Consider the following 25314-nt stretch of genomic DNA (forward strand, 5'->3'; position numbering starts at 1 on the left):
TTTTTCTTTACTCTACTCTGAGACATGCTTTACCTGCTTTCATTTTGTCTTAAAGTATCTGCATTGTTTTCTGTTGTGTTCTATGTCACTTCTTGAGAGAAGAAGTGTGAAGAAATGGGGGTGAGAGAGGAATTGTTTTCAGATCTAGATTCTGGGAGTCTTCATAGATCCCTCCACACCCATGAGTTTTTCTTTTGTGGTAAAGCAAGGTTTTAGTTATACTGATGAATTCTTTGTATTTTAAAAAGCTTCTATCATTTTTTATAAAGAATGTAGTTTTAGGAAGCAAGATGAGTTAGTACTTAGTATTTGTGTCTTTGTGGTTTACTACCTGAGCCTTGTTGATGATTTGTTCTGTTGTATATTTTTTCTGCTACAGTGATCAACAGTGTAATAGTTAGTAGTATTGACATTTAAATGCCATCTTTAGGTTTTGGAGTTAACTCAGTGAGACAAATGGAGCAGAACTGTTGTTTCAGGTTTTCTGTAGACGCAGGAAGACAACATTGAATACACGTTTTCAAGGTTGTCTTCACAATGTTGGGCTAGAAACATAGGGTATGTCTACACTACGGAATAAGGTTGAATTTATAGAAGTCGGTTTTTTAGAAATCGGTTTTATATATTCGAGTGTGTGTGTCCCCACAGAAAATGCTCTAAGTGCATTAAGTGCATTAACTCGGCGGAGTGCTTCCACAGTACCGAGGCTAGAGTTGACTTCCGGAGCATTGCACTGTGCATAGCTATCCCACAGTTCCCGCAGTCTCCGCTGCCCATTGGAATTCTGGGTTGAGATCCCAATGCCTGATGGGGCTAAAACATTGTCGCGGGTGGTTCTGGGTACATATCATCAGGCCCCCGTTCCCTCCCTCCCTCCGTGAAAGCAAGGGCAGACAGTCGTTTCGCGCCTTTTTTCCTGAGTTACCTGTGCAGACGCCATACCACGGCAAGCATGGAGCCCGCTCAGGTAACCGTCACCCTATGTCTCCTGGGTGCTGGCAGACGCGGTACGGCATTGCTACACAGTAGCAGCAACCCCTTGCCTTGTGGCAGCAGACGGTACAGTACGACTGGTAGCCGTCATCGTCATGTCCGAGGTGCTCCTGGCCACGTCGGCTGGGAGCGCCTGGACAGACATGGGCGCAGGGACTAAATTTGGAGTGACTTGACCAGGTCATTCTCTTTAGTCCTGCAGTCAGTCCTATTGAACCGTCTTATGGTGAGCAGGCAGGCGATACGGATTGCTAGCAGTCGTACTGTACCATCTTCTGCCGGGCAGGCAAAAGATGAGGATGGCTAGCAGTCGTACTGTACCATCTTCTGCCGAGCAGCCATGAGATGTGGATGGCATGCAGTCCTTCTGCACCGTCTGCTGCCAGCCAAAGATGTAAAAGATAGATGGAGTGGATCAAAACAAGAAATAGACCAGATTTGTTTTGTACTCATTTGCCTCCTCCCCTGTCTAGGGGACTCATTCGTCTAGGTCACACTGCAGTCACTCACAGAGAAGGTGCAGCGAGGTAAATCTAGCCATGTATCAATCAGAGGCCAGGCTAACCTCCTTGTTCCAATAAGAACAATAACTTAGGTGCACCATTTCTTATTGGAACCCTCCGTGAAGTCCTGCCTGAAATACTCCTTGATGTAAAGACACCCCCTTTGTTGATTTTAGCTCCCTGAAGCCAACCCTGTAAGCCGTGTTGTCAGTCGCCCCTCCCTCCGTCAGAGCAACGGCAGACAATCGTTCCGCGCCTTTTTTCTGTGCGGACGCCATACCAAGGCAAGCATGGAGGCCGCTCAGCTCACTTTGGCAATTAGGAGCACATTAAACACCACACGCATTATCCAGCAGTATATGCAGCACCAGAACCTGGCAAAGCGATACCGGGCGAGGAGGCGACGTCAGCGCGGTCATGTGAGTGATCAGGACATGGACACAGATTTCTCTGAAAGCATGGGCCCTGCCAATGCATGCATCATGGTGCTAATGGGGCAGGTTCATGCTGTGGAACGCCGATTCTGGGCTCGGGAAACAAGCACAGACTGGTGGGACCGCATAGTGTTGCAGGTCTGGGACGATTCCCAGTGGCTGCGAAACTTTTGCATGCTTAAGGGCACTTTCATGGAACTTTGTGACTTGCTTTCCCCTGCCCTGAGGCGCATGAATACCAAGATGAGAGCAGCCCTCACAGTTGAGAAGCGAGTGGCAATAGCCCTGTGGAAGCTTGCAACGCCAGACAGCTACCGGTCAGTTGGGAATCAATTTGGAGTGGGCAAATCTACTGTGGGGGCTGCTGTGATGCAAGTAGCCCACGCAATCAAAGATCTGCTGATATCAAGGGTAGTGACCCTGGGAAATGTGCAGGTCATAGTGGATGGCTTTGCTGCAATGGGATTCCCTAACTGTGGTGGGGCTATAGACGGAACCCATATCCCTATCTTAGCACCGGAGCACCAAGCTGCCGAGTACATAAACCGCAAGGGGTACTTTTCGATAGTGCTGCAAGCTCTGGTGGATCACAAGGGACGTTTCACCAACATCAACGTGGGATGGCCGGGAAAGGTACATGACGCTCGCATCTTCAGGAACTCTGGTCTGTTTCAAAAGCTGCAGGAAGGGACTTTATTCCCAGACCAGAAAATAACTGTTGGGGATGTTGAAATGCCTCTATGTATCCTTGGGGACCCAGCCTACCCCTTAATGCCATGGCTCATGAAGCCGTACACAGGCAGCCTGGACAGTAGTCAGGAGCTGTTCAACTACAGGCTGAGCAAGTGCAGAATGGTGGTAGAATGTGCATTTGGACGTTTAAAGGCGCGCTGGCGCAGTTTACTGACTCGCTTAGACCTCAGCGAAACCAATATTCCCACTGTTATTACTGCTTGCTGTGTGCTCCACAATATCTGTGAGAGTAAGGGGGAGATGTTTATGGCGGGGTGGGAGGTTGAGGCAAATCGCCTGGCTGCTGGTTACGTGCAGCCAGACACCAGGGCGGTTAGAAGAGCACAGGAGGGCGCGGTACGCATCAGAGAAGCTTTGAAAACCAGTTTCATGACTGGCCAGGCTACGGTGTGAAAGTTCTGTTTGTTTCTCCTTGATGAAACCCCCCGCCCCTTGGTTCACTCTACTTCCCTGTAAGCTAACCACCCGCCCCTCCTCCCTTCAATCACCGCTTGCAGAGGCAATAAAGTCATTGTTGCTTCACATTCATGCATTCTTTATTCATTCATCACACAAATAGGGGGATGACTACCAAGGTAGCCCAGGAGGGGTGGCGGAGGAGGGAAGGAAAATGCCACACAGCACTTTAAGCACAGCAGTTTAAAAGCTTACAACTTTAAAATTTATTGAATGACAGCCTTCTTTTTTTTGGGCAGTCCTCTGTGGTGGAGTGGCTGGTTGGCCGGAGGCCCCGCCACCGCGTTCTTGGGCGTCTGGGTGTGGAGGCTATGGAACTTGGGGAGGAGGGCGGTTGGTTACACAGGGGCTGTCGTGGCAGTCTGTGCTCCAGCTGCCTTTGCTGCAGCTCAGCCATACACTGGAGCATACTGGTTTGGTCCTCCAACAGCCTCAGCATTGAATCCTGCCTCCTCTCATCACGCTGCCGCCACATTTGAGCTTCAGCCCTGTCTTCAGCCCGCCACTTACTCTCTTCAGCCCTCCACCTCTCCTCCCGGTCATTTTGTGCTTTCCTGCACTCTGACATTATTTGCCTCCACGCATTCGTCTGTGCTCTGTCAGTGTGGGAGGACAGCATGAGCTCGGAGAACATGTCATCGCGAGTGCGTTTTTTTTTCTTTCTAAGCTTCACTAGCCTCTGGGAAGGAGAAGATCCTGTGATCATTGAAACACATGCAGCTGGTGGAGAAAAAAAAAGGGACAGCGGTATTTAAAAAGACACATTTTATAAAACAGTGGCTACACTCTTTCAGGGTAAACCTTGCTGTTAACATTACATACATAGCACATGTGCTTTCGTTACAAGGTCGCATTTTGCCTCCCCCCACCGCGTGGCTACCCCCTCAACCTTCCCCCCTCCCTGTGGCTAACAGCGGGGAACATTTCTGTTTAGCCACAGGCAAACAGCCCAGCAGGAATGGGCTCCTCTGAGTGTCCCCTGAAGAAAAGCACTCTATTTCAACCAGGTGACCATGAATTATATCTCACTCTCCTGAGGATAACACAGAGAGATAAAGAACGGATGTTGTTTGAATGCCAGCAAACATACACTGCAATGCTTTGTTCTACAATGATTCCCGAGTACGTGTTACTGGCCTGGAGTGGTAAAGTGTCCTACCATGAAGGACGCAATAAGGCTGCCCTCCCCAGAAACCTTTTGCAAAGGCTTTGGGAGTACATCTAGGAGAACCGCGAATGCCAGGGCAAAGTAATCCTTTCACATGCTTGCTTTTAAACCATGTATAGTATTTTAAAAGGTACACTCACCAGAGGTCCCTTCTCCACCTGCTGGGTCCAGGAGGCAGCCTTGGGTGGGTTCGGGGGGTACTGGCTCCAGGTCCAGGGTGAGAAACAGTTCCTGGCTGTCGGGAAAACCGGTTTCTCCGCTTGCTTGCTGTGAGCTATCTACAACCTCATCATCATCATCTTCTTCTTCGTCCCCAAAACCTGCTTCCGTATTGCCTCCATCTCCATTGAAGGAGTCAAACAACACGGCTGGGGTAGTGGTGGCTGAACCCCCTAAAATGGCATGCAGTTCATCATAGAAGCGGCATGTTTGGGGCTCTGACCCGGAGCAGCCATTCGCCTCTCTGGTTTTCTGGTAGGCTTGCCTCAGCTCCTTCAGTTTCACGCGGCACTGCTTTGGGTCCCTGTTATGGCCTCTGTCCTTCATGCCCTGGGAGATTTTGACAAAGGTTTTGGCATTTCGAAAACTGGAACGGAGTTCTGATAGCACGGATTCCTCTCCCCAAACAGCGATCAGATCCCGTACCTCCCGTTCGGTCCATGCTGGAGCTCTTTTGCGATTCTGGGACTCCATCATGGTCACCTGTGCTGATGAGCTCTGCATGGTCACCTGCAGCTTGCCACGCTGGCCAAACAGGAAATGAGATTCAAAAGTTCGCGGTTCTTTTCCTGTCTACCTGGCCAGTGCATCTGAGTTGAGAGTGCTGTCCAGAGCGGTCACAATGGAGCACTCTGGGATAGCTCGCGGAGGCCAATACCGTTGAATTGTGTCCACAGTACCCCAAATTCGAGCCGGCAAGGCCGATTTAAGCGCTAATCCACTTGTCAGGAGTGGAGTAAGAAAATCGATTTTTAAGAGCCCTTTAAGTCGAAATAAAGGGCTTCATCGTGTGGACGGGTGCAGGTTTACATCGATTTAATGCTGCTAAATTTGACCTAAAAGTCCTAGAGTAGACCAGGGCATAATTTTTAAAAATTACATCTTGGATTTTGGAGCACAATTCTGCAGCAAGGGATAGAATCTGCTGCAAGTTCTATGACTGCAAATTTGTATGACACATAAATACACAAGGCCCTAAATATAAATACATATAATATTTTAGTCACTGTATATAATACTGATATATTGGTCTGCTCCTTCATCCTTCATTCACATGAGTAGTCTTAAACTCAATGGGATTGTTCACAGGAGTAAGATCTGCTGGATTGTGCCCACGTAAATATCATCATTCAAAGTCAAAACTGATAAATCTTTAAAATATTCTCCTAAAGCTAATAAAACTCTATAGTGACCAATCGGAGATTAGTAAATACTAATGGGAAATTTAGTATATCCACTGGCAGCGAACAGACAATTACTGTAAAAGACAGCGCAGAATGTTTTCCATTTGATTTCCATGCCAGGTGTTCTGTCTAGCTGTCTGTGATTTGTTTGCATTATTTTACTAATAGTGTTTTTATATTATTAGATTTGTAGTTACTGTCAAAGTATATACTTCAGTGAACAAAGTATGTCCCCTAAAATTGGAAGAATTCTTAGAGATATGTCATAGGTGTAAAATGTTTTGATAACTTAATAAAAAATATTCCAGTCTCTTTCATCTCAACAGTGCCACTGAAGAAAAATTAATCTTTAACCTTCATATTAGCAATTCACATTTGCCCATGGTTGTTGATTTCTGTCTGATTTCAATATCTGAATTTTGCATCATACTCTTCTTTCTATACAGTATAATTAATTTGCTGCTTAGTCTCAGTATCTTTGTTTGTTTTTAAAGTGTTAATTACAGTAGCTCTTCCTTCCATGAATCAATTGATTTGTTTTCATTTCTTCACTTTATCAATTACTGTTTAGTCATATTTTTTGTCACAACACATTGGTTGGTAGATGGAGTTAAAAACCCATGGAAAGGTAGAAAACTCCAGCCCAAAGTTCAGAGATGATGCTTTGGGCTCTGGAAAGAACAAAGTAGGGGACACTACTTTCCATAGGTTTCCAGCTTGAAAGAAGAAGTGAAAGCACAGCAATGGAGAAATTAGTCCATCTGGAATCACAGAATCATAATGTCCTTAAAACATTGAAAGGCCAATTCAGAATTACCAAATGTTGTTTTATTGGAACATTGGGATATTTGTCTTTTTCTGCTTGTTTCCTGTACACCTCAAAAATTCTGATGAAATGGAAACTCACTCTGAAGTTCACATTTTGCTTGCTACCCTCTAGGGCTGCTTTGTGTTTAAACCAAGTTCCAAGAAGAGAAGGATATCTTCACAAACAGGTTAGTACATTTTGATATATATTGCTATGCTTTAGAAAGGACCACTTGATCCCATAAGCCTCAACTCTGATTTTATTCTGTCATGTCCACATATGGATTTCATTTACTCCCCAATGCCAACACAATATTGAAGAGCTGTCATCTCTTCAGCAGCAGCATCCCAGCTAGTTATTAACTGCTATGAAATTTCTTCATCTCCAGAGCTCTGCCTTCATTGCCTTCTTCATCTTTATAGAAATCTTTTTTCAGGAAAACTTTTTCTCCATACTGTCATAAACAGATATTTTGTCAAGCCAGTAAACAATAACTGCTAAATCAAAGGAGAACCACGATTGGTAGGCACTGAATACTCTTACCTAATCAGAAATGATGCATCATTCAGCATGCTGATCATATTTTACTTCGCTTGTCTGATTTTGGTGAGGAAGAGGTCAGGAAAAAGCCGTTTGTACCCCTAAGGTTCTTGTCCATTTGTTCTGCATTATTTATGCTTCCCATCCGTCAGCCCCCATGTAGTATTCACCATCAGAGAAGAACTAGACAGGACCGACTCCCCTTGGACGTATGAGTAGTGCTGCTCAGTTCCTGTTAAGAGCAACGCAAGGGACGTCCTGTCCTTACTCCCAGGTTGAGAATGCTGCCTTGGCAGCACTCCTAATCCCTGCTAGCCCCAGACCTGTCAAAAGCAGTGATAATTTGAATGAAGAAGAGTGCGGGGGGGGAAGATGAGCCAGATTTTAAATCTCATTGGAAAACACTGCAGACTCCTTTATCACCAGAGGGATATACTGTAACACCTGCTTTAAAATTAATCCAAAATGATTTTCTTTCCCCAGGCCTGGCATGTCTGAAACCCCAGGAGCTTGAGATTAGGAGGTCTAGCCTAGGTTTTCTAACCATCAGTACAGAGCACTACTAGATAACTAAGACAGTGATTGGATTTTATCATGGGATAGACTTGGGACATCACAGTAGAATTTTTCTTTTACTGAAACCTTTGTTTGTGTTAACATTCTGCTAAATTAATCTTCCTAAAATTGATGTTGCTCCAATTTAGCAGCCAATATGTGTTATCACTATCTTTGGGAATAGTTCAGTGAAATTTAATACAAATGTTAACTAATTTTGCTATTGTAAACCAGTCAATGTTTAGAATAATCTTTTAAATATATTTTTGGGAGATTTAGCATGCTACTGGATTAAGTGAAATATCTAGTTAATTACTACAGTCCTAGAGGAGATGACATTCAACTGAGTAGGAGTCATCTATGTATTTTTATTTTTTTTACCTTGAGGAAAGGAAGAATCGGTGTGTCACCAGATATACAAATCAGCTCTCTATCTTTTAGCTGTTCGTCATGTGGATCTGGCCATTGTTAAAAATATTGGCTGGTCACTGCGTGCTTGCACACACACATCCCCTTCTTCCATCATCTACTCAGGACTAAATTTTTAATGGTGTTTAGGTACCTAAAGATGCAGGTATAGTACCTGGTGGAATTTTCAAAAGTGCCTATGCGTCTAATGCCCATTAGGGCTTAAAATTCTATGAAAATCTGATTGAAAATCCCGGTAGGTCCCAAGATGTATCTTTAGGCACCTAAATACCTGTAAGTCTGTCCCTCAGTCCAAGACACTGATTTTGTGTACCTTTCTTTCTGGCCATTCAGAAAATGGACTTCAGGTATGCATTTATAGGTGGAAGAGAAGGCCCTGCATATGCACAGACTTCTACTAAGGCCTAAGAAATAGGCAGTGCTCTCTTGTTTGTATGTCCAGCTTTTTGGCCCAGTACTGCAAGATGCTGAGTACTTTCAAATTCCATTAACTTCAGACAGAATTGCTGGTACACCACACCTCTCAGGACCAGATCTTTGTGCAGACTTGCACCTAGCATCTGCTGTCTAGAGGCTTGTGGAAAAAAAAAAAAATTTGGTATGATCACACATGGTAGTTTGGTCTTGCAGGTCTTTTCTTTTTTAATTAACTAAAAGCAACACAAAGGATCCTGGAGCCATTTAAATAGCTTTGTTAGTATAGGTCATTGGTCACCAACTGGTTGATTGTGATCGACTCGTCGATCGTAGAGGATCTCCCAGTCGATTGCGATCTCCGGCAGCAGTGCAGTGTGGCTCCCTGCTTACCCCGCCCCACGCTGCTCCTGGAAGCGGCCACTGCAGCCTCGGGGGTGGGGGTCAGGGGTCTCCCTCGTGTTGCTTCGGCCTGCAAGCCGGGAGAGCTGCGGGGCAGTGCTTGCAGAGAGGGGCAGCGCACAGAGCCACGTGTCCCCTGCTGTCCTCACCCCAGGGGCACATTGACCCTTTCTGTGAGCAGTGTGGGGCCGGGGTAGGCAGGGAGCCTGCCTTAGCCTCAGTGCACCCACCGCCAACCAGGAGCCACTGGAGGTAAGCGCTGCCCAGTGGGACGCTGCACCCCAACCTCCATCCCTGAACCCCCTCCAGGAACCAGCACCTCATACCCCCTCCTGCACCCCAGCCCTGAGCCTCCTTCTGGAGTCAGCACCCCAAACCCCCTCCTGCACTGCAACACTCTGCCCCAGCCCAGAGCCCCCTCCTGCACCCAAATTCCCTCCCAGAGCCTGCACCCTTTACCCCCTCCTGCACCCCAACCTGCTGCTTCAGGCTCAACCCAGAGCCCCCTCTCACTCTGTGAACCCCTCAGCCCCAACCCCCTGCCCAAGCCCAGTGAAAGTCAGTGAGGTTGGGGGAGAGCGAGCAATGTAGAGAGCGGAGGATGGAGTGAGCGGGGCAGGGCTTTGGGGAAGTGGCTGGGTAGATCCTGAGTTGCCCTTAAATTCAAAAAGTGATCTTGGGCGTAAAGAAGGTTGGAGACCACAGGTGTAGGTAAAGAATAAGATCTTTGATGGGGGTTCTGTTAATCACAAATAGTGATACGTTCCCAGGCACGTCAGCTGATTAATTTCTTACTTCTGAGGGAATTATGCACACAATATTTTAAAATTATGCACATTTTATTTGTCAATAAACAAATGTGGCTCCAATATGGCAGTGGGGAGCACAGGCCACTGGCTGTATTGAGGTGAGAGATCACCCTGAAGCCGCCACTTCCCCGGTACAGAGACTCGGCAGTGAGGCTGCACCTGACTCTTGACACAGTGCAAGGGGTGGGCCTGCCCCAGAAATGCCCCAGGGCCCTGCCCCTCTGCGCCAGCTGTGGGTGGGCAGGCTCAACCCAGCAGGATCCAAGTGTGGAGGGGCTTAGTTTGGGGGAATCCAGGTGTCAGGTGAGAGGTTTCTGGGTGGGGCAATCTGGGTGTGAGCAGCTCAGTGGGAGATCTGGATGCACAGAGGCTCGTTGGTGGGTTCCAGGTGCAGGGGCAATGGGGTTCTGCAGGGGATCCAGATGAAGGTGGTTGGGGCTTGGGAGGGAGTAGGTCTGGTTGTGGGGGATCTGGGTGCTGGGGGAGAGGGTCCAAGTGCAGCTGGTTGGGGATCAGTGGGTTGGGGGCTCATCAGAGAGGTCCAGTTGAAGGGGGTAGGGCTTGTCAGGGTGAGGGTTCAATGGGTCTGCTTAATGGGGGAGCCCCAGCTGCTGCTGAAGGGACACTGCATGCCGGGATCCCACTTCCCCCCATGATTCCCCTATCTTCTCCATCCTCCTCCCCTCACTCCCACATTCCTTCCCCCTGACCTATTCCACCCCCTTTCTTCCCCACTGTCTTCCCCCCCCCCCCTTACTCAGCCCAACCACGGGCACTCACTGTTGCACAGAATGGAAAACAGGAAGGCTCCCAGAACACAGAAGGAGAGCATTACTGGCACTAGGATCCAGGAAGCTGCGTTCAGCTGCAGAGTCATTGGAGCCATGGAGAGACAGCTTCTTTCAGCTGGGCAGCTCTGCGATTGCAGAATGTGGGGGCAGGGACAAGTGGCATGTAAACCCTTGTGGGGCCCCCCCCATGCCTCGCCACTGTTTGGAGGGGGGCAGTCCCCCCCAGAAAACTGCACCCATGGTCACCCCCCGCCTTCCTCTCCTTGCCCCCATGCTCTTCTCTTTGCTTCCCTGCTGTTTTCTGCAGGGAAACACAGGAAATCTGTGGGGTTGGGAGTGTGTATTTTCTGCGGGCATGCAGTCCTGCAGAATCCCCGCAGGAGTAATTTCTAGACACTAGACTGCAGCTGATTGTTCAGTACCTGATCATTAAAGGGAACTTGCAGTTCTGTTGTAACATTATTTTTGTTTTCATGTCTTTTGTCAAGGTTCCTTCCCCACTCTGAACTCTAGGGTACAGATGTGGGGACCTGCATGAAAGATCCCCTAAGCTTATTCTTACCAGCTTAGGTTAAAAGCTGCCACCACCAAAGTGTTACACAAAGAACAGGGGAAGTGCCCACTTGGAAATGTCTCCCCCCCACAATATCCTCCCAATCCCTACATTCCCTTTCCTGGGGAAGGCTTGATAAAAATCCTCACCAATTTGCATAGGTGAACACAGACCCAAACCCTTGGATCTTAAGAACAATGAAAAAAGCAATCAGGTTCTTAAAAGAAGAATTTTAATTAAAGAAAAAGTAAAAGAATTACCTCTGTAAAATCAGGATGGTAAATACCTTACAGGGTAATCAGATTCAAAACATAGAGAATCCCTCTAGGCAAAACCTTAAGTTACAAAAAGACACAAAAACAGGAATATATATTCCATTCAGCACAACTTATTTTATCAGCCATTTAAACAAAACAGAATCTAACGCATATCTAACTAGATTGCTTACTAACTCTTTACAGGAGTTCTGACCTACATTCCTGCTCTGGTTCCAGCAAAAACATCACACAGGTAGAGAGGACCCTTTGTTCCTCCTTCCCCCCCTCCAGCTTTGAAAGTATCTTGTCTCCTCATTGGTCATTTTGGTCAGGTGCCAGCGGGGTTATCTTAGCTTCTTAACCCTTTACAGGTGAAAGGGTTTTTCCTCTGTCCAGGAGGGATATAAAGGTGGTTAGCCTTCCCTTTATATTTATGACATCTTTGCTACTTCAAAGAGAAAAGTTAATCATTGTATCCATCCTGCATTGCCCTGACAGTTAACTGAACTCTTTATCTAACCTTCAGCCATTGTATCCTTCCAGGTAGTGTTAGCTGTCCTCTAAGCCAGGGGTTCTTAACCTTTTTCTTTCTGAGGCCCCCCCCCAACATGCTATAAAAACTCCACGGCCCATCTCTGCAACAACAACTGTTTTCTGCATATAAAAGCCAGGGCCAGCAATTGCATGGGGCCCTACGCCACAGGAGCCCACATGAAGCTAAGTGCCTCAGGCTTCTGCTTTAGCTCTGGGTGGTGTGGCTCAGGGTCCTGGGCTTCAGCTCTGCATGGCAGGGCTTATGCTTTCTGCCCTGGGCCCCAGTGAGTCTAACACTGGTCCTGCTTGGCAGAACCCTGAAACCTGCTTGTGGCCCCCCAAGGGAGCCCCAGACCCCTGGTTGAGAACCACTGCTCTAAGCTACAGCAAGTCATGCTGATTGAATTGCATTTGTGAGAGTTAAAGGTAGCTACAGGCTCTGCATGCACATTTTTAAAAGAGGAATCCTACATGAAGTAAGATTGTAGTTGTGGATTTTTTTTAATTGAAAAATTACTTTATTTTCAAATGCATTTTCCCATTTCTCCTTCCAGCTTTGCATCTACTTCTTGGCTGAAGGCAGGTTTAGGGGTTCTAAAGCAAAGCAGCACCTAAGAAGCTGAGTGCAGAATGTCTCAGCAGAGAGACATTAGGACACTGCTAACAAAAAGGGTCTGATATTTAAGAAGTGCTTATTAACTTTAACGTTCAGGCCCAGATAGTTTGTCCCTTAGCTTCTTCCCCATCTCCAACCTTTCCTCACCTCCATGTTGGCTCTTTATGGGACCAGAAATTTAGACCTGGTCTGCACTTAAAAGTTTTGCTAGTGTATGTCAGGAGTGTGAAAAAATCACATGCACCCCCAGCTGACGTAAGAATGTTGGCAAATGTAAACGCTGTGATACCACCACAAATGTGCTTTCTCTGGTGTAGTTTATTTCATTTGGGGAACTGGAATAAGATATAGTGGCAAAAGTTATTATTTGTATTATGCCATTCTGGGACCCCTGATCATGGACCAGGACCCCTTTGGGCTAGACCAGTGGTTCTCAAACTTTTGTACTGGTGACCCCTTCCACATAGCAAGCCTCTGCATGCGACCCCCCCCCCAATTAAAAAACACATTTTTGTATATTTAACACCATTATAAAAACTGGAGGCAAAGCGGGGCTTGGGGTGGAGGCTGACAGCTCACGACCCCCCATGTAATAACCTCGCACCGCAACCCCCTGAGGGGTCCCAACCCCCAGTTTGAGAACCTCTGGGCTAGACATTGTACAAACACTCAACAAAAAGATGGTCCCTGCCCAAGTTCCTTAGTGTCTTCTGGTATAAACTGCATCTCCACTGGGAGGTTGCTAATATTGCTATACTGGCAAAGCCTTCTAGTATAGACCTGATGTTACTGTGGAATAATGGAGGGGGACCAGAGACCCTATTGCAAGCACTGTGGAAGACCCCATGACTGGCTGGCTGAGTGGGCTGAGAGATGGAATGAAGCAAGTTGGACAGTTTGGGGAGGGGGATATTTGTAATAGGGGAGACAACTGCTAGTTTATCCAGCTGCAAGGTGGGGTGTGGATGGTTGCCAAGCAAGGTGGCCCAATGCAGTGGTTCTCAACCAGGGGTCCAAGGCTTGCTGAGGGGGCCGCAAGCAGGTTTCCAAGGGTACAGCAAGCAGGGCCGGCATTAGACTTGCTGGGTCCCAGGGCAGAAAGCCGAAGCCCCATGGCCTGAGACTGAAGCTCAGGGCTCCAAGTCCTGCCACCCAGGGCTGAAGCCGAAACCTGAGTGACTTTTTAGCTTCACAGGGCCCCGTTTGGAATGGAGCCCTGGCCAATTGCCCTGCTTGCTACCCCCTAACTCTGGCCTGGGCTTTTATATGCAGAAAAACAGTTGTTGTGGCACAGGTGGGTTGTGGAATTTTTATAGCACGTTGGGAGAGGGGCTTCAGAAAGGATAAGGTTGAGAACCCCTGGCATAGTGGAAAGAGTATTGGACAAGGATTCAGGAGATCTGGATTCTAGTCCTGGCTCTGCCACTGGCCTACCGGCTGATTGTGGGCAAGTCACTTCTGTCACTGTTCCTGCATTTTAGAGATGATGATAATGATACTAACCTCCTTTGTAAATTGCTTTGAGATCTGTGGATGAAAAGTGCTATATAAGAGCTAGGTAGGTATGTATGTATTTATTCATTTATCTTTTTGTCTCAGTTTGGGACCAATGGTGCAAGTCAGCTCATTCACCAACTCCTCCTGGCAACAGCTTCTGCATACTTCCCTCTCTTGTTCTGCCTACCTGATAGATATATGCAGTTAGTAGATAAATAAAGGCTTGTTATGAATGAGGATAGATTTCCTTTTCAGCCATTGTATAGTTTTCTTATGAAAAAAAAGTTTTGTTTTTATAAACACCATTATGATTGCCTTTTATTTTTATTTTTCCAGCTGACTATTTTAGTGAAGCTAAAAATGATTCAGAGGACAGTGGTCTTCGATTTGCTACTTGTCAGTTGTTATGGAAGCAGATCAATTCCGAAACGGAGGTGGGTCCTGCTACTTAATACTAACTATAATTTTTACATTTTAAATCAATTCTGGTGTTTTGTTTTGTTCTTATTTTTCTGAGTGATTTCCTTTACCTGCTGACAAGATGAATGGTCTGGCAGGAAGAGAGCCAGAAATGTGAAGTGCGACTGAAACCTTCATAAGAAACATAAAAAACACCACTGGTACACTGTTTCTAACCATGACACACATACCAATTCTGATGCATAAGCTTCCCTGCCTTACCTTACCAATGGTCCTCTTTGCTGTATCCTGGTGTATTGCCACGTCTGATTCTAATCCAGTTGTGTGTTTTTTCTAAGCCACAGTGAAGTTTAGGCTGCTATAAACCTCAGTTTTGTGGGGTATAGGGTATCTCAAGATCCATGGTGGATTAGGCCACGTCTGCGCTACCCGCTGGATCGGTAGGTAGTGATCAATCTATTGGGGATCGATTTATCGCATCTAGTGTAGATGCGATAAATCGATCCCCGATCGCTCTGCCGTCGACTCTGGAACCCCTCCACAGTGAGAGGCAGAAGCGGAGTCAACGGGGGAGCGGCGGCCGTCAATTCCGCACTGCGAGGACGCCAAGTAAGTGATTCTAAGTCCATCTAAGAAACATCGACTTCAGCTATACTATTCTCATAGCTGAAGTTGCATATCTTAGATGGATTTCTTCTCTCCTCCCCCGCCCCCCCACCCACCAGTGTGGACCAGGCCTTAGAATACATGCTGGTGAATGGAAGACAGATATGTGCTAATATGACTGAGCGCTTAGTCTGATGAACTGGTATCAACAGTGTCTTTTGTATACCAGTGAGAAGTCCTATAATGATAACTACCTCAAACAAAGCAGACTGTTTTAGGAAAAATAAAATGTTTCCTCAACCTCTTGGTTACTTGAGGCCTTATGAAATTAAGTAACCTATAATTAGGAGCCCAAAACATTTTAATAAGTTTAACATTGCAAGATGGAGCAGATGAAGAGAGATTTTTATTATGATGGGTTTTTTTGCGGGAAAGCAATCCCAGAAGATATTCTGCCTACTAGTCTTCCCTCCTCACCTGTTTCTCCCCTCTTCCTCCCCCTGTTTAAAGAAGAACTTGCACCCTGTAGTGAACTTAATATATCTGACTGAAAACATAAAAGCAGTGATAGGTAGTGGGGTTTTATACTTTTCTGGCTGTGTTTTCCAAAGATATATGTTTAAATCAGGGCTTGCTCCCATGAAGCTCGTTATTATTAATATTCAGGTCGACTTCTGCAAATAGTTTTGGACACAAAAAGATGAGGGGGGAAATTTTTGAAAAAGTCGGACTGATTTGTTTTGATATTTTTTCTAAATGAACCATTTCAAGATTTCATTTTGAGATGATGTTTGAAAAGTTTCATTGAACCAGAATAAAAGCGTTTTCATTTCAGAGAGGAAACAATGAAAAATTTCAGGTTTTGGTTTGAAACAAAGCAAATTTGGGGGGTGGATTTTTTTGTTCGACCACTGAATCAAAAAATAAATTATTCACTCAACTCTAGTAAAGATCTAGGGTCTTGGTAGAACAGTTCAGTGCAACCATGTACTCAATGTGCAGTAGTGGTCAAAAAAGCAAATAAAGTGTTAAGATACCTAAGGCTCAGAGGAGGCAGCAGCAGCTGGCTGGTCACAGCGCCTAAAGCCAACCCCATAAGTGATTTTTGTTCTAAGAAGTATGTGATTAGGTTTTGGTTGGTAGAGATGAAACCATCTGTCCATTACATTTTCTGATATTCCTAAACAGGACTACAACTTCACTGTCTATTCCAGCAGAAGGAATATTTTAGGCTGGAAATAGAGAGCCACAAATAAACACATTTGATAATTGAAGGAAATAGAAAAATACTGCGAAAGTATATCTGTCTTTATTGATTTTTTTTAAATTATTTTTTCACGTTGATCCCAGTATGAAAATAATTTTTCAAGGATAAAAGGGAGTAGAGTTATGGTGACAAATAAGGAATGTGTTCGCTGAAGATATTGTTTCATCATCTAAGCCTAATACTTTTCTTAGCTGATTTTTTTTCCTGTTTAGATTTAAAGGAATTGAATGTTGACTCTCCTGTGTAACTGTAGAATTCACACAGAAAATACTTTCAGGTGTTCTGTAAGACAATAGGGATTTAGAGGAGTAGATATGGACGTCCTGCCAGAAAATAATTGCACTGTTTTGTACATCCAGAGGTCACTTGCTTTTTCGTAGCTAAATACATTTTTTTTCTCCTCTGTGCCTGAATCATTTTTAAGATTACTGTTCAACCTGTCATGCAGCAACATACTTAAACAAAGATGCAGTATTCCTGAATTTATTGAGATGCTTGATCAAAGCGTCAAGGGAAAACAGAAAGCAACACTTCTGTTTCTGCCACCTGATAAATTATACACTCTGGTCATAATTGGCAGAAAAACAGAATATTAATTTAGAATTGGACCCTGGATAATTTGCTTTGGGGCTTTTAACAACCAGTAAAGTGACAAGAGGGAAGCGGGAAAGGGGGGACTCCAGTGTCTCCCCGCCTGTGTATAATAAAAGCCATGTGTGTGTGTTTGTTTTCTAGAAAATACAAGAAGAACTGAATAAACAATTATTTGATAACTTAATAAGTTTTCTGAGACAATCTCACTCTGAATTCCAAACAAAGAAGACAGAATGGATGTGTCGGATGAAATCCAGTGAAATTCCTACTGCAGCTCTTGTCCTAGGTAACTTTTTTGCATTTTAAGACACTTTGTCTGTCAAACCTCTAAATTAGGTTAAAGATCAAAGGAAATTGAGTTGGAGCCTTCCAGCTATTGGAGCAAGCAGCTTGAACTTCAGAAATGTTAATAGACAAGATTCAGAGGAAAGCTGTGTCAGTTTTTCTTGTTTTTCCCATATGTATAAAGGCACAGTGTGAGAGCATCTCCACCATAGGTTTTGCCTTAGGCAATAGGAGGAAGTGGACATCAGAACATTTGGATTCTATTCCCATTTCTACCACCAACGTGCTGTGTGAGGTTTGTCTGATTATCTTGTTTTTTTTTTTATATGGCATCCATTACCATGGGATATGAGTGCCTCATGAATTTATTCTCCCAATCCTCCTTTTAGATAGGCAAATATTGTCCTTATTTTTTATTTACAGTTTTTATTTTTCCAAGTACAACAAATATACCAAAACACCAGATTCAGCATAATGCTCAAAGTAAGTAAAGAGGTTAGATTAAAGAGCGGGGATGGGAGGGGTAGCAACATAATCTATTTTAAAGAGCTATGTTAGGGGGCTTATTCCTTCACCCACTTACTTCCCTGGTCCTTCTCGCATGAACAGAGAGCAACAATACCCGAAGTCCAAAGGTGCAAACAATTCGATGTTTATTGGGGTGAACTTCCAGCAAGCATGATTCCAGTTTCCTTCCTTAGTATCCTCCTTCCCAGCTCTGACACCACAGAGCCTTACACCTGTGTCCCTGTTCCCATTCCTACCCTTAGCCAAACATGATTCCAACTTCCTTACTCCCATTCCCTGTTCCCATTTCCCCCTTTAGCAAAACATGATTCCAATTTTCTTACCCCCATTCCCTGTTCCCATCTCCCCCTTTAGCAAAACATGATTCCAATTTTCTTACCCCCATTCCCTGTTCCCATCTCACACACCCACATGCCCATGCCCGCCCCCACCCACACCCCCACCCCCACCCCAGTCACTTCCTCATTGACTACAGATTATATAGTAAAACTTGAGTTCTGCTTAGCTATACCTTAACCAATCATTTTCCTGAAATTTAACTAACCAATCCTAACATATTGTAACATGATTATGTAACCAATTATATCCCACCACCTCAATTAGTTTACACCCAGCAAAATTAATTATACAGCAGACAGGAACAATCACAGAACCAGACAGATTATACAGACAAACAATAGCAAAGTGGGAACTATAATGACAAAACAATACAGAAGTGAGGATTTCACATCCCAGCTATTGATAAGTGAGTTCTTGCCAGACAGGATGCTATCAAACTAAGTTTCCTTTTACATTTTCTAGGCACTTCCCTTTCTCTGGAGGTGATAGGAATACAATCCTGTCCTGATAGTGCCTAACAGCCCAATAGCACCTTCTTTCAATGTGACTAGTTTGGAATGCGAGGATGTGACCGTTCGCTTCCCAGCTTATGGCTGCCTCTGCTGCTTAGCCAAAGGCCTGAGCCTAAGCACAGGGCAACAAACTGTCACAGTAAGAGAAGGCCCTTACACCAGCAGACAGTGATTTTGATTCTTTCTTTTATACCTCTATCACTAGCCAAGTGATAAGAATACACCTAAATTCTTAGAATACAGGCCTTTGCAGACAGGCCTGAATATCTATATCCTAACAAGCTACAATAATCATAGACCTCTTAAAAAGTCAGCCCAAATTGCTTTGAATTTTTTGAATATTCTCCTTCTGCAGAATGTGAGTCGTCTGTCAGATGCAAAGTCAGCCATATCACTGAGTGACGCATCAGTGTTTGGTGGGGATTGACTTTTCCATTTTTTCAGGATTAATTTTTTTAGTTACCAGTGTTGATCATTGGGACCATGCCGCTTTGTTACCAGGTAATCTCCAGGTATCAGGAATACATCCATGGATGAAATTTAAGGGGGAGGGCTTCAACTTAGCATCCAATATTAAACTGGTCCTTTGACCCACCTCATAAGAGAAATAGATATTGGGGCACTCTCAAAACATAAAAGCTAATGCAATACCCAGGGAATTACATTACCAACAGCAGTCCATATTTATGAGACTCTGGCAGGCTGGACTAGGTCTGGAGGCCTTGCAGCCCTGTATTACCCTGTCCCAGAATAGAGCAGCGATAAGTCCTCAGGGCAGCCTAGTGTGGCTGTAGAAGAGCGGCTAGTCAGAGGGGCTGCTGGAGCGACCAATAAGGGGTCGGTCAGAAGAGCCAGATAAAAAGCAAGCAGCAGAGCAGCTTTCAGTTCCTGCTTGGAGCTCGAAGAGGGAGCAGCAGGTCCCTGGATAGCTCACTGCGGAGGCAGAACCGAGGCCAGAGAAGGTTGCCAAAGACTGGGTGCCTGTCTGGCTGGATAGAAGAGCAGAAGGACCATGAAAAGGTCAGTGCAGGCAGGCTGAGCCCGGGGGACGTAGACCAAAACCTGGCCAGACCAGGCGAGAGTACCGAGATAGGCCCTACTGGTTTACTTAAAGACTGAACCCAGGGAGAGCTGTGGCCCTGGCTAGGTGCCTGAAGAAGGCAATGTCTCTGGGAAGAAGCCTAAGAGTTATGGCCCCATATCAGAGCCGTGATAAGAACTTGGGACTGTATACCCTGGAAGGGGGGACAGCGTGTGCGTCTTAGCCAGAGGGCTGAGCTACCGAAGACCAGCCGAGAGAACCATGGGCTGAGGGAGTGGGGGTGCTCACGAGAGGAGGGTGCCACCCCATTGAAAGAACAAAAAACCAAAAGCAGGCTCACACCTAACCAAGAGAAAGGGGGCCATCCACGAGATTTGTGTACTCCCCCTCCATGAAAAGAACTGTGTTTGCAGGCACTATCTGCCAGAGAAATGGAGGCACACACGAGAGGCGGGTGCTGACCCTGTTACAGGCCTATTACCATTAATAATTGTAATAATTGAGCCTTCATGGGGGATCATTATATTTAAAAAAAAAAAAAAAAAGTGGGGGGTGTCTTTTGGTGAATAAGGCTTAGTCTAAAGTTGCTTTTTTAACATTAGATACAGTTGTATTTCTTGTCTCTCTTTTTGACAAATGAGGCACTGAGGAAAAAAAGATATTTGGGCAATGATTTTATTCACAGAAATTAATGGGAGTGTGCCATTGACTTCAGTGGGGCCAGGATATTACCCTTAGGGTAGGTTTTTAAGGCCCAGCTTGACAAAGCCCTGGCTGGGATGATTTAGTTGGGGTTGGTCCTGCTTTGAGCAGGGGGTTGGACTACATGACCTCCTGAGATCTCTTCCAACCCTAATCTTCTATGAATCTATGTCTGCATGTCAAGAAAACACCTTTGGTTGGCCTGTAGGGCTGTAAATTTGTAGTGTAGACTCTCGGGCTGGAGCCCGGGTTCTAGGACCTTCTGCCCCCTCAGGGTCCTCCTAAAATTAGGTCTATGCTATGGTTCTATATGTTTTTTACATTTGGTTTAGCTGAAACAGTTTTACAATTGGTTAGAAAATGTCCCCATTGTACACAAATCCAGGTAGTCTATGGCAGAGTTGGTAGTTGAACTCAGATCTTCCGAGTTCCAATCCTTCCTCCTTGGAAGTGGGGATAAAAGAAGCAGCTCCGTTTGTTTCCCCTTAAAAATCTAATGTGTACATTGCTAATCTTTAGACTCTTTGGAGGGTGTGGTGGGGAGAGAGATAATAAAACCTTCTTGAGTTCTGAGATCTGGTATAGTGGTAGTATAAGGGTATGTCTTCACTACCCACCAGTTCAGCAGGCAGCTATCGATTCAGCAGGGATCGATTTATTGCGTCTAGACTAGATGTGATAAATCGATCCCTGAGTGCTCTCCCGTCGACTCCTGTACTCTAGCGCCATGAGAGGTGCAGGCAGAGTTGTCGGGGGAGCAGCAGCAGTTGACTCACCGCGGTGAAGACACCACAGTAAGTCGATCTAAGTATGTTGACTTCAGCTACGTTATTCATTTAGCTGAAGTTGTGTAACTTAGATCGATTTGCCCTTTCCCCCTCCCGCCCCCCCTCTCCCCCCCCCCGTAGACCAGGGCAAAGATTCATTCATTGTCTTTCTCCATCCCTCCAAAATTCTAAATAACAAAAGAACTGGTTTTTCCTCATTCTTGCTATTGAGAGTATTCTTGACAGCTTGTTAAGTGGACTCCAGCGCAGAATTACATCAAGAGGGATCAAACAGCTGTTTTTAAAAAAAACAACTGAGAAATATTCAGATCTCAAGTGCCTGTTACCTTCCTTCCTCCTGGAAGGAGCTTGAGAGATATTTCTGTTGCTATCTCTAGACAGATAAAATAATCTGTGATACCATTGATTTTAATCAGCCATCACTAATATGAAATTCTGAATACAAATTTTCTTCATAACTTATAGGTGACCTGTCATTTTTTCACTATTCTCTTTCTTGTCTATTTGAGATATCTTCTCATTTAATGATTCTGATAATAAACGGGGATAATACAGTATTGATTTTTCTTCCTTCTAGGTGTAAATGTTACAGATCATGCAATGACATTTAAAAGTCTCTCAGAGGTTCTTCAGGATAACGTTACTCCTTATGTAGTCTCACTGCAAGCCAAAGAATGCCCAGGTATATACCGTAATAGCTTTAACAACCTCTTCAAATGGTGAATGCCGTTAACCATAAATTCTATCTTATATTTTTGAATAATAAAAATTATGGATGGAAAAGACCATTTAGGCCATCTAGTCCAATCTCTTCACAATGCAAGATTGTTCTCTGCAATACATTTTCTAGTTATGTCCGGTTTTGTTTAAAACAACGAGGATTCCACCACTTCTTGTGGGAAACTGTTCTAGCTTTGTCATCCTGTTCAATTTGAAATAAAGCTGTTGCATATATTAAGATTTTTTTTTTTTTTTTTAATGATTTTATGTTTGGTCCAACCATTTCTTATTTTAAGCCTTGGGAAGAAGCAGATGTAACACTCATCATCATTTCAGGGTAACTGCACCTGTATTCTTCCCTCCGTGGTCCACTCTAGAGGTGCCCAATCATGTGTCAGGCCTCCAGCCATCACTTGTCTCTAGGAAGGGACCTCTGTCACACTCCCTTTTTTAACCGGGGGTTTTACAGCTGCATAGCCACATTCGATACAGTGTGACATCTGCAGCAAGACAGTCTGCCTTAAGGCGAGCACCTGGGCTTATCTTTCTCTCCAAGTGCCATGACAGGTGTGCTTTACCAGTAATCCAAATAGCTCTTTCTAAGCAAGTACATTTATTCTTAGGGGAAAAGCTGTGTGTGTGTGAGAGAGCCCCAATAAACTGATTTAAACACACACTAAACAGATCAGGAGTCACCCACCAGTCTTATAGGACCCTAGAAAGGCAAAGTCTTTCCAACCCTTCAGCAGGGTCTGTTCCTTTGAATAAAAAGGAAGAACCTGTGTCAGTTCAAGCTCAGTTTTTTATACCAAAAGCCACTTCTCCGTTTGAGTCTCTGGAACATCCAGTTTGAAATAATATATGCCAACCTCCCCAAGGGTTGTACCTCTCTAGAGTTGTTTAGTTACAGTGACTCACCTTAATCACCTTCCTCAATACACAGTTTTTAGTTTCTGGAGGCGCTGTGGTAACCCTCTTCCATAGAGTAGAGCACAAACATATATAAACCATTCATAAATTTTATTAAGTGGTCCCCAAAGATACTGCATTGTTTGCAATATCTGTCACAGGAAATATTCTATTATAAACTGAAATCTCCCTCTGCAAACCCTAGTCTCCTCTCTTTCAGCCACCAACTTAATGTCTCTGAAACATTTTCATAGTGAGGAGAATCACACCTGTTACAAAAAAAAAGTTTTTTACATATTTTCAGAAAAATACTATCCCTTTTTTTTAATGCCAAGAACAGGCCTCATGGATACGTATTTATATTGTATGAAAAAGTAACATCATCTGTTCTGTAAAGCTTTATGTATATGTTTCATTATGTACATATAGCAACTTATTTTACTGCAATCAGGAATATCTGGAATAACATTTTCTTCAAAATATATACTTTTTGTCAGCTCAAAAGACTAAAATCAATCCTAGAAATACATTCAGATCTCTTGGTTAGCCTTTTAGTCTAACTTTAGGTTAATCCAGTAGTGCACAAACAGTGCATTGCTCAAGCCTGGGGGAGAGGCAGGATCAGTGTCTGACCCTTTGATTTCCTCCCTCTGCCATCAGACAAGCTAGTAGGGTTAACTGTTGTTATACACAGCAATCCTGATCAAGGGAGGTTTGGGAGCTGCCTGGGGAAGATGAAAATAATGCTCTGCAGAGACGATGAGCTTGGTGGGGAAAGGGAAGAAAAGACAAAAACAGGATGACCCTGGGGGATGGATGTGGGGGAGAAGGTGTGTGCGGGGTTAGAATTCTAGGTAACTAGGTGAGAGTCTCTTCATTGTGTGTCTATATGTTATAAAGGCATAAAACATCTGCTGCAGAAACTGATGGGACAGCTAATGGACTGCTCTGTAGATGTGGACTCATCTGAGGAGGATGAATGTGTTAACATTTCCCAGAAAAAGATACACTGCTCAATGGCTTCTCTTTCCAAATGGTACGAGAATGTAACAAAGGTAGGCTTTCATACTGCCAGTTTACGAAATATCTGGCTTTTAATTCTCATAAAATTTTAATTGCATGACTCAGTCTTGTATCTAATAGTCAAAACTAGCAAAGCTAGTTTTTCATTTAGTAGTAGGTGATACCTGACCCTGAGATCATCAGAACCTAAAAGTATTTTTTCACCAGTATGAATTCAGTTTCTAATTAAATATTGTCTTTTTGAAAAGTAACTTTTGAAAGTGTGTTTCATAATTAAAAAAAAAAGGTTGTTTTATGCTAATCGTTTGGAAGTGTAAGCTTAAAACTCAAATCTGACTTCCTACCAAATGTTGTTCTCTCCAGACAAGATCCCTGAAGTATTTGTTTTGAAAAACAAAGTATGAAGAACAGATAACCTGGGGAAAGGCACATGATCAGCCTTTTACACAAGCTATCTGAAGCCAGCACTACACAGGCAGTTAATAAGAAAGGAAAACCTTCCAAATGTTTTATATTTTCTCACTATTGAAAAACTAAAAATTAGGAACACAAATATTTTACCAAAATTATTGAGACTCTGAAGGTCTCCTCTGGTTTCCTTACTGGGTAATTGGACAAAAAAGCATAGAATAATTTTCCTTTTTACTTCGTATTTACATTGATTTCAGTGGGATTTATGTGCTTTGCTGAATAGAAATGGACTTCAGTATGTTCATAAGTCTCTGCTAAATTGGGACCTAAATATCCATGCTCCAGTATCTCAGCTGAGATACAGGAGAGATCTACTGAGGGACAGGAGGAAAAAGAATCCTACTCTTTACTCCCAGTGCTGGGAAGTCATTGTGCAGATTCTTCTTTAACCTAATTTGGAATAGATGTTATGGTCTTAGCACAGCTCCTGAAGCAGAGTAATAGAGAATCTGTGCAACTGGGGATGCTTCATCCATTTTCGGTTCCCAGGCATGCCTGACTAGCTCCTGTGATTTTCACAAGAAGTGGTGCACATCTGTGTGCCCACCCCAAATTGTCCCTCCCCTTGCCCAGTGGAACCACACCAGAGGGCTCTGCAGAGGTAAGGGCTGGATTGGCCCTTGTTGAAGAATAGCTTTCTTACCTATTCTCTGTTATAGCTATTTCATTTAGGTCACAGGAGAGGAACAGTGGTACTGTACACAGTTAGAGAAGTACCATGTGTTCCTTAAACAAAACGTTTTGTTTATTTTGGTTAAGTTGTCCATGTGGTAATAAAGTGTTATATCATGGGAGACAAGAGACTTACTCTGTATCCTTTCCCAACTTTTGTTTTATAATATATGGACAATGGCTTTGAAGAAAACAGGTTCTGAAACTCCAAGCAAAAAAAGAACTTCCTCTTCCAGGCACTGGCAATCTCCTCCAATTGTGGTTATCTTCAAGGACATGGAAAGTTTCACAACGAAAGTACTTCAGGACTTCATAGTTATCAGCAGGTAATGTGCCCTGAGGTTTTGGACTGGTGCTCTTTTACTCTCTTCCACTTTTTCTAGTTGTTGCCATAAAATTAAAGGCTGGAGCTCACGTGTCACTTTTTTGCTTGAGGTAGTAACCTGCCCACTTTGCCGTGAGAATGCAGGCCAAATCACTTAAGTGCTGATTTGGCCTGCATTCTCCAGCGTTTCTCCCCA

General features: G+C 44.3%; 1 protein-coding gene across 5 annotated transcripts in view; it reads left to right on the plus strand.

The window, feature by feature from the left end:
* ORC3 (origin recognition complex subunit 3) overlaps nucleotides 1-25314 on the plus strand; it is an 80853-nt gene that overhangs the window by 8360 nt on the left and 47179 nt on the right. For all 5 annotated transcript variants that reach the window (XR_014710771.1, XM_084622781.1, XM_084622782.1 and 2 more), the window contains exons 2-7: nucleotides 6651-6705; nucleotides 14252-14349; nucleotides 16944-17088; nucleotides 21576-21680; nucleotides 23528-23682; nucleotides 24983-25119. Coding sequence is in view for 4 of the 5 variants with exons in the window: in XM_084622781.1 (XP_084478907.1) it covers nucleotides 6651-6705; nucleotides 14252-14349; nucleotides 16944-17088; nucleotides 21576-21680; nucleotides 23528-23682; nucleotides 24983-25119 (695 nt within the window). In the remaining variant the exon portion in view is untranslated. The remainder of the gene's footprint in view (nucleotides 1-6650; nucleotides 6706-14251; nucleotides 14350-16943; nucleotides 17089-21575; nucleotides 21681-23527; nucleotides 23683-24982; nucleotides 25120-25314) is intronic.

The sequence above is a fragment of the Lepidochelys olivacea genome (assembly GCF_965140295.1).
Source record: "Lepidochelys olivacea isolate rLepOli2 genome assembly, chromosome: 3".
Lineage (NCBI taxonomy): Eukaryota > Metazoa > Chordata > Testudines > Cheloniidae > Lepidochelys > Lepidochelys olivacea.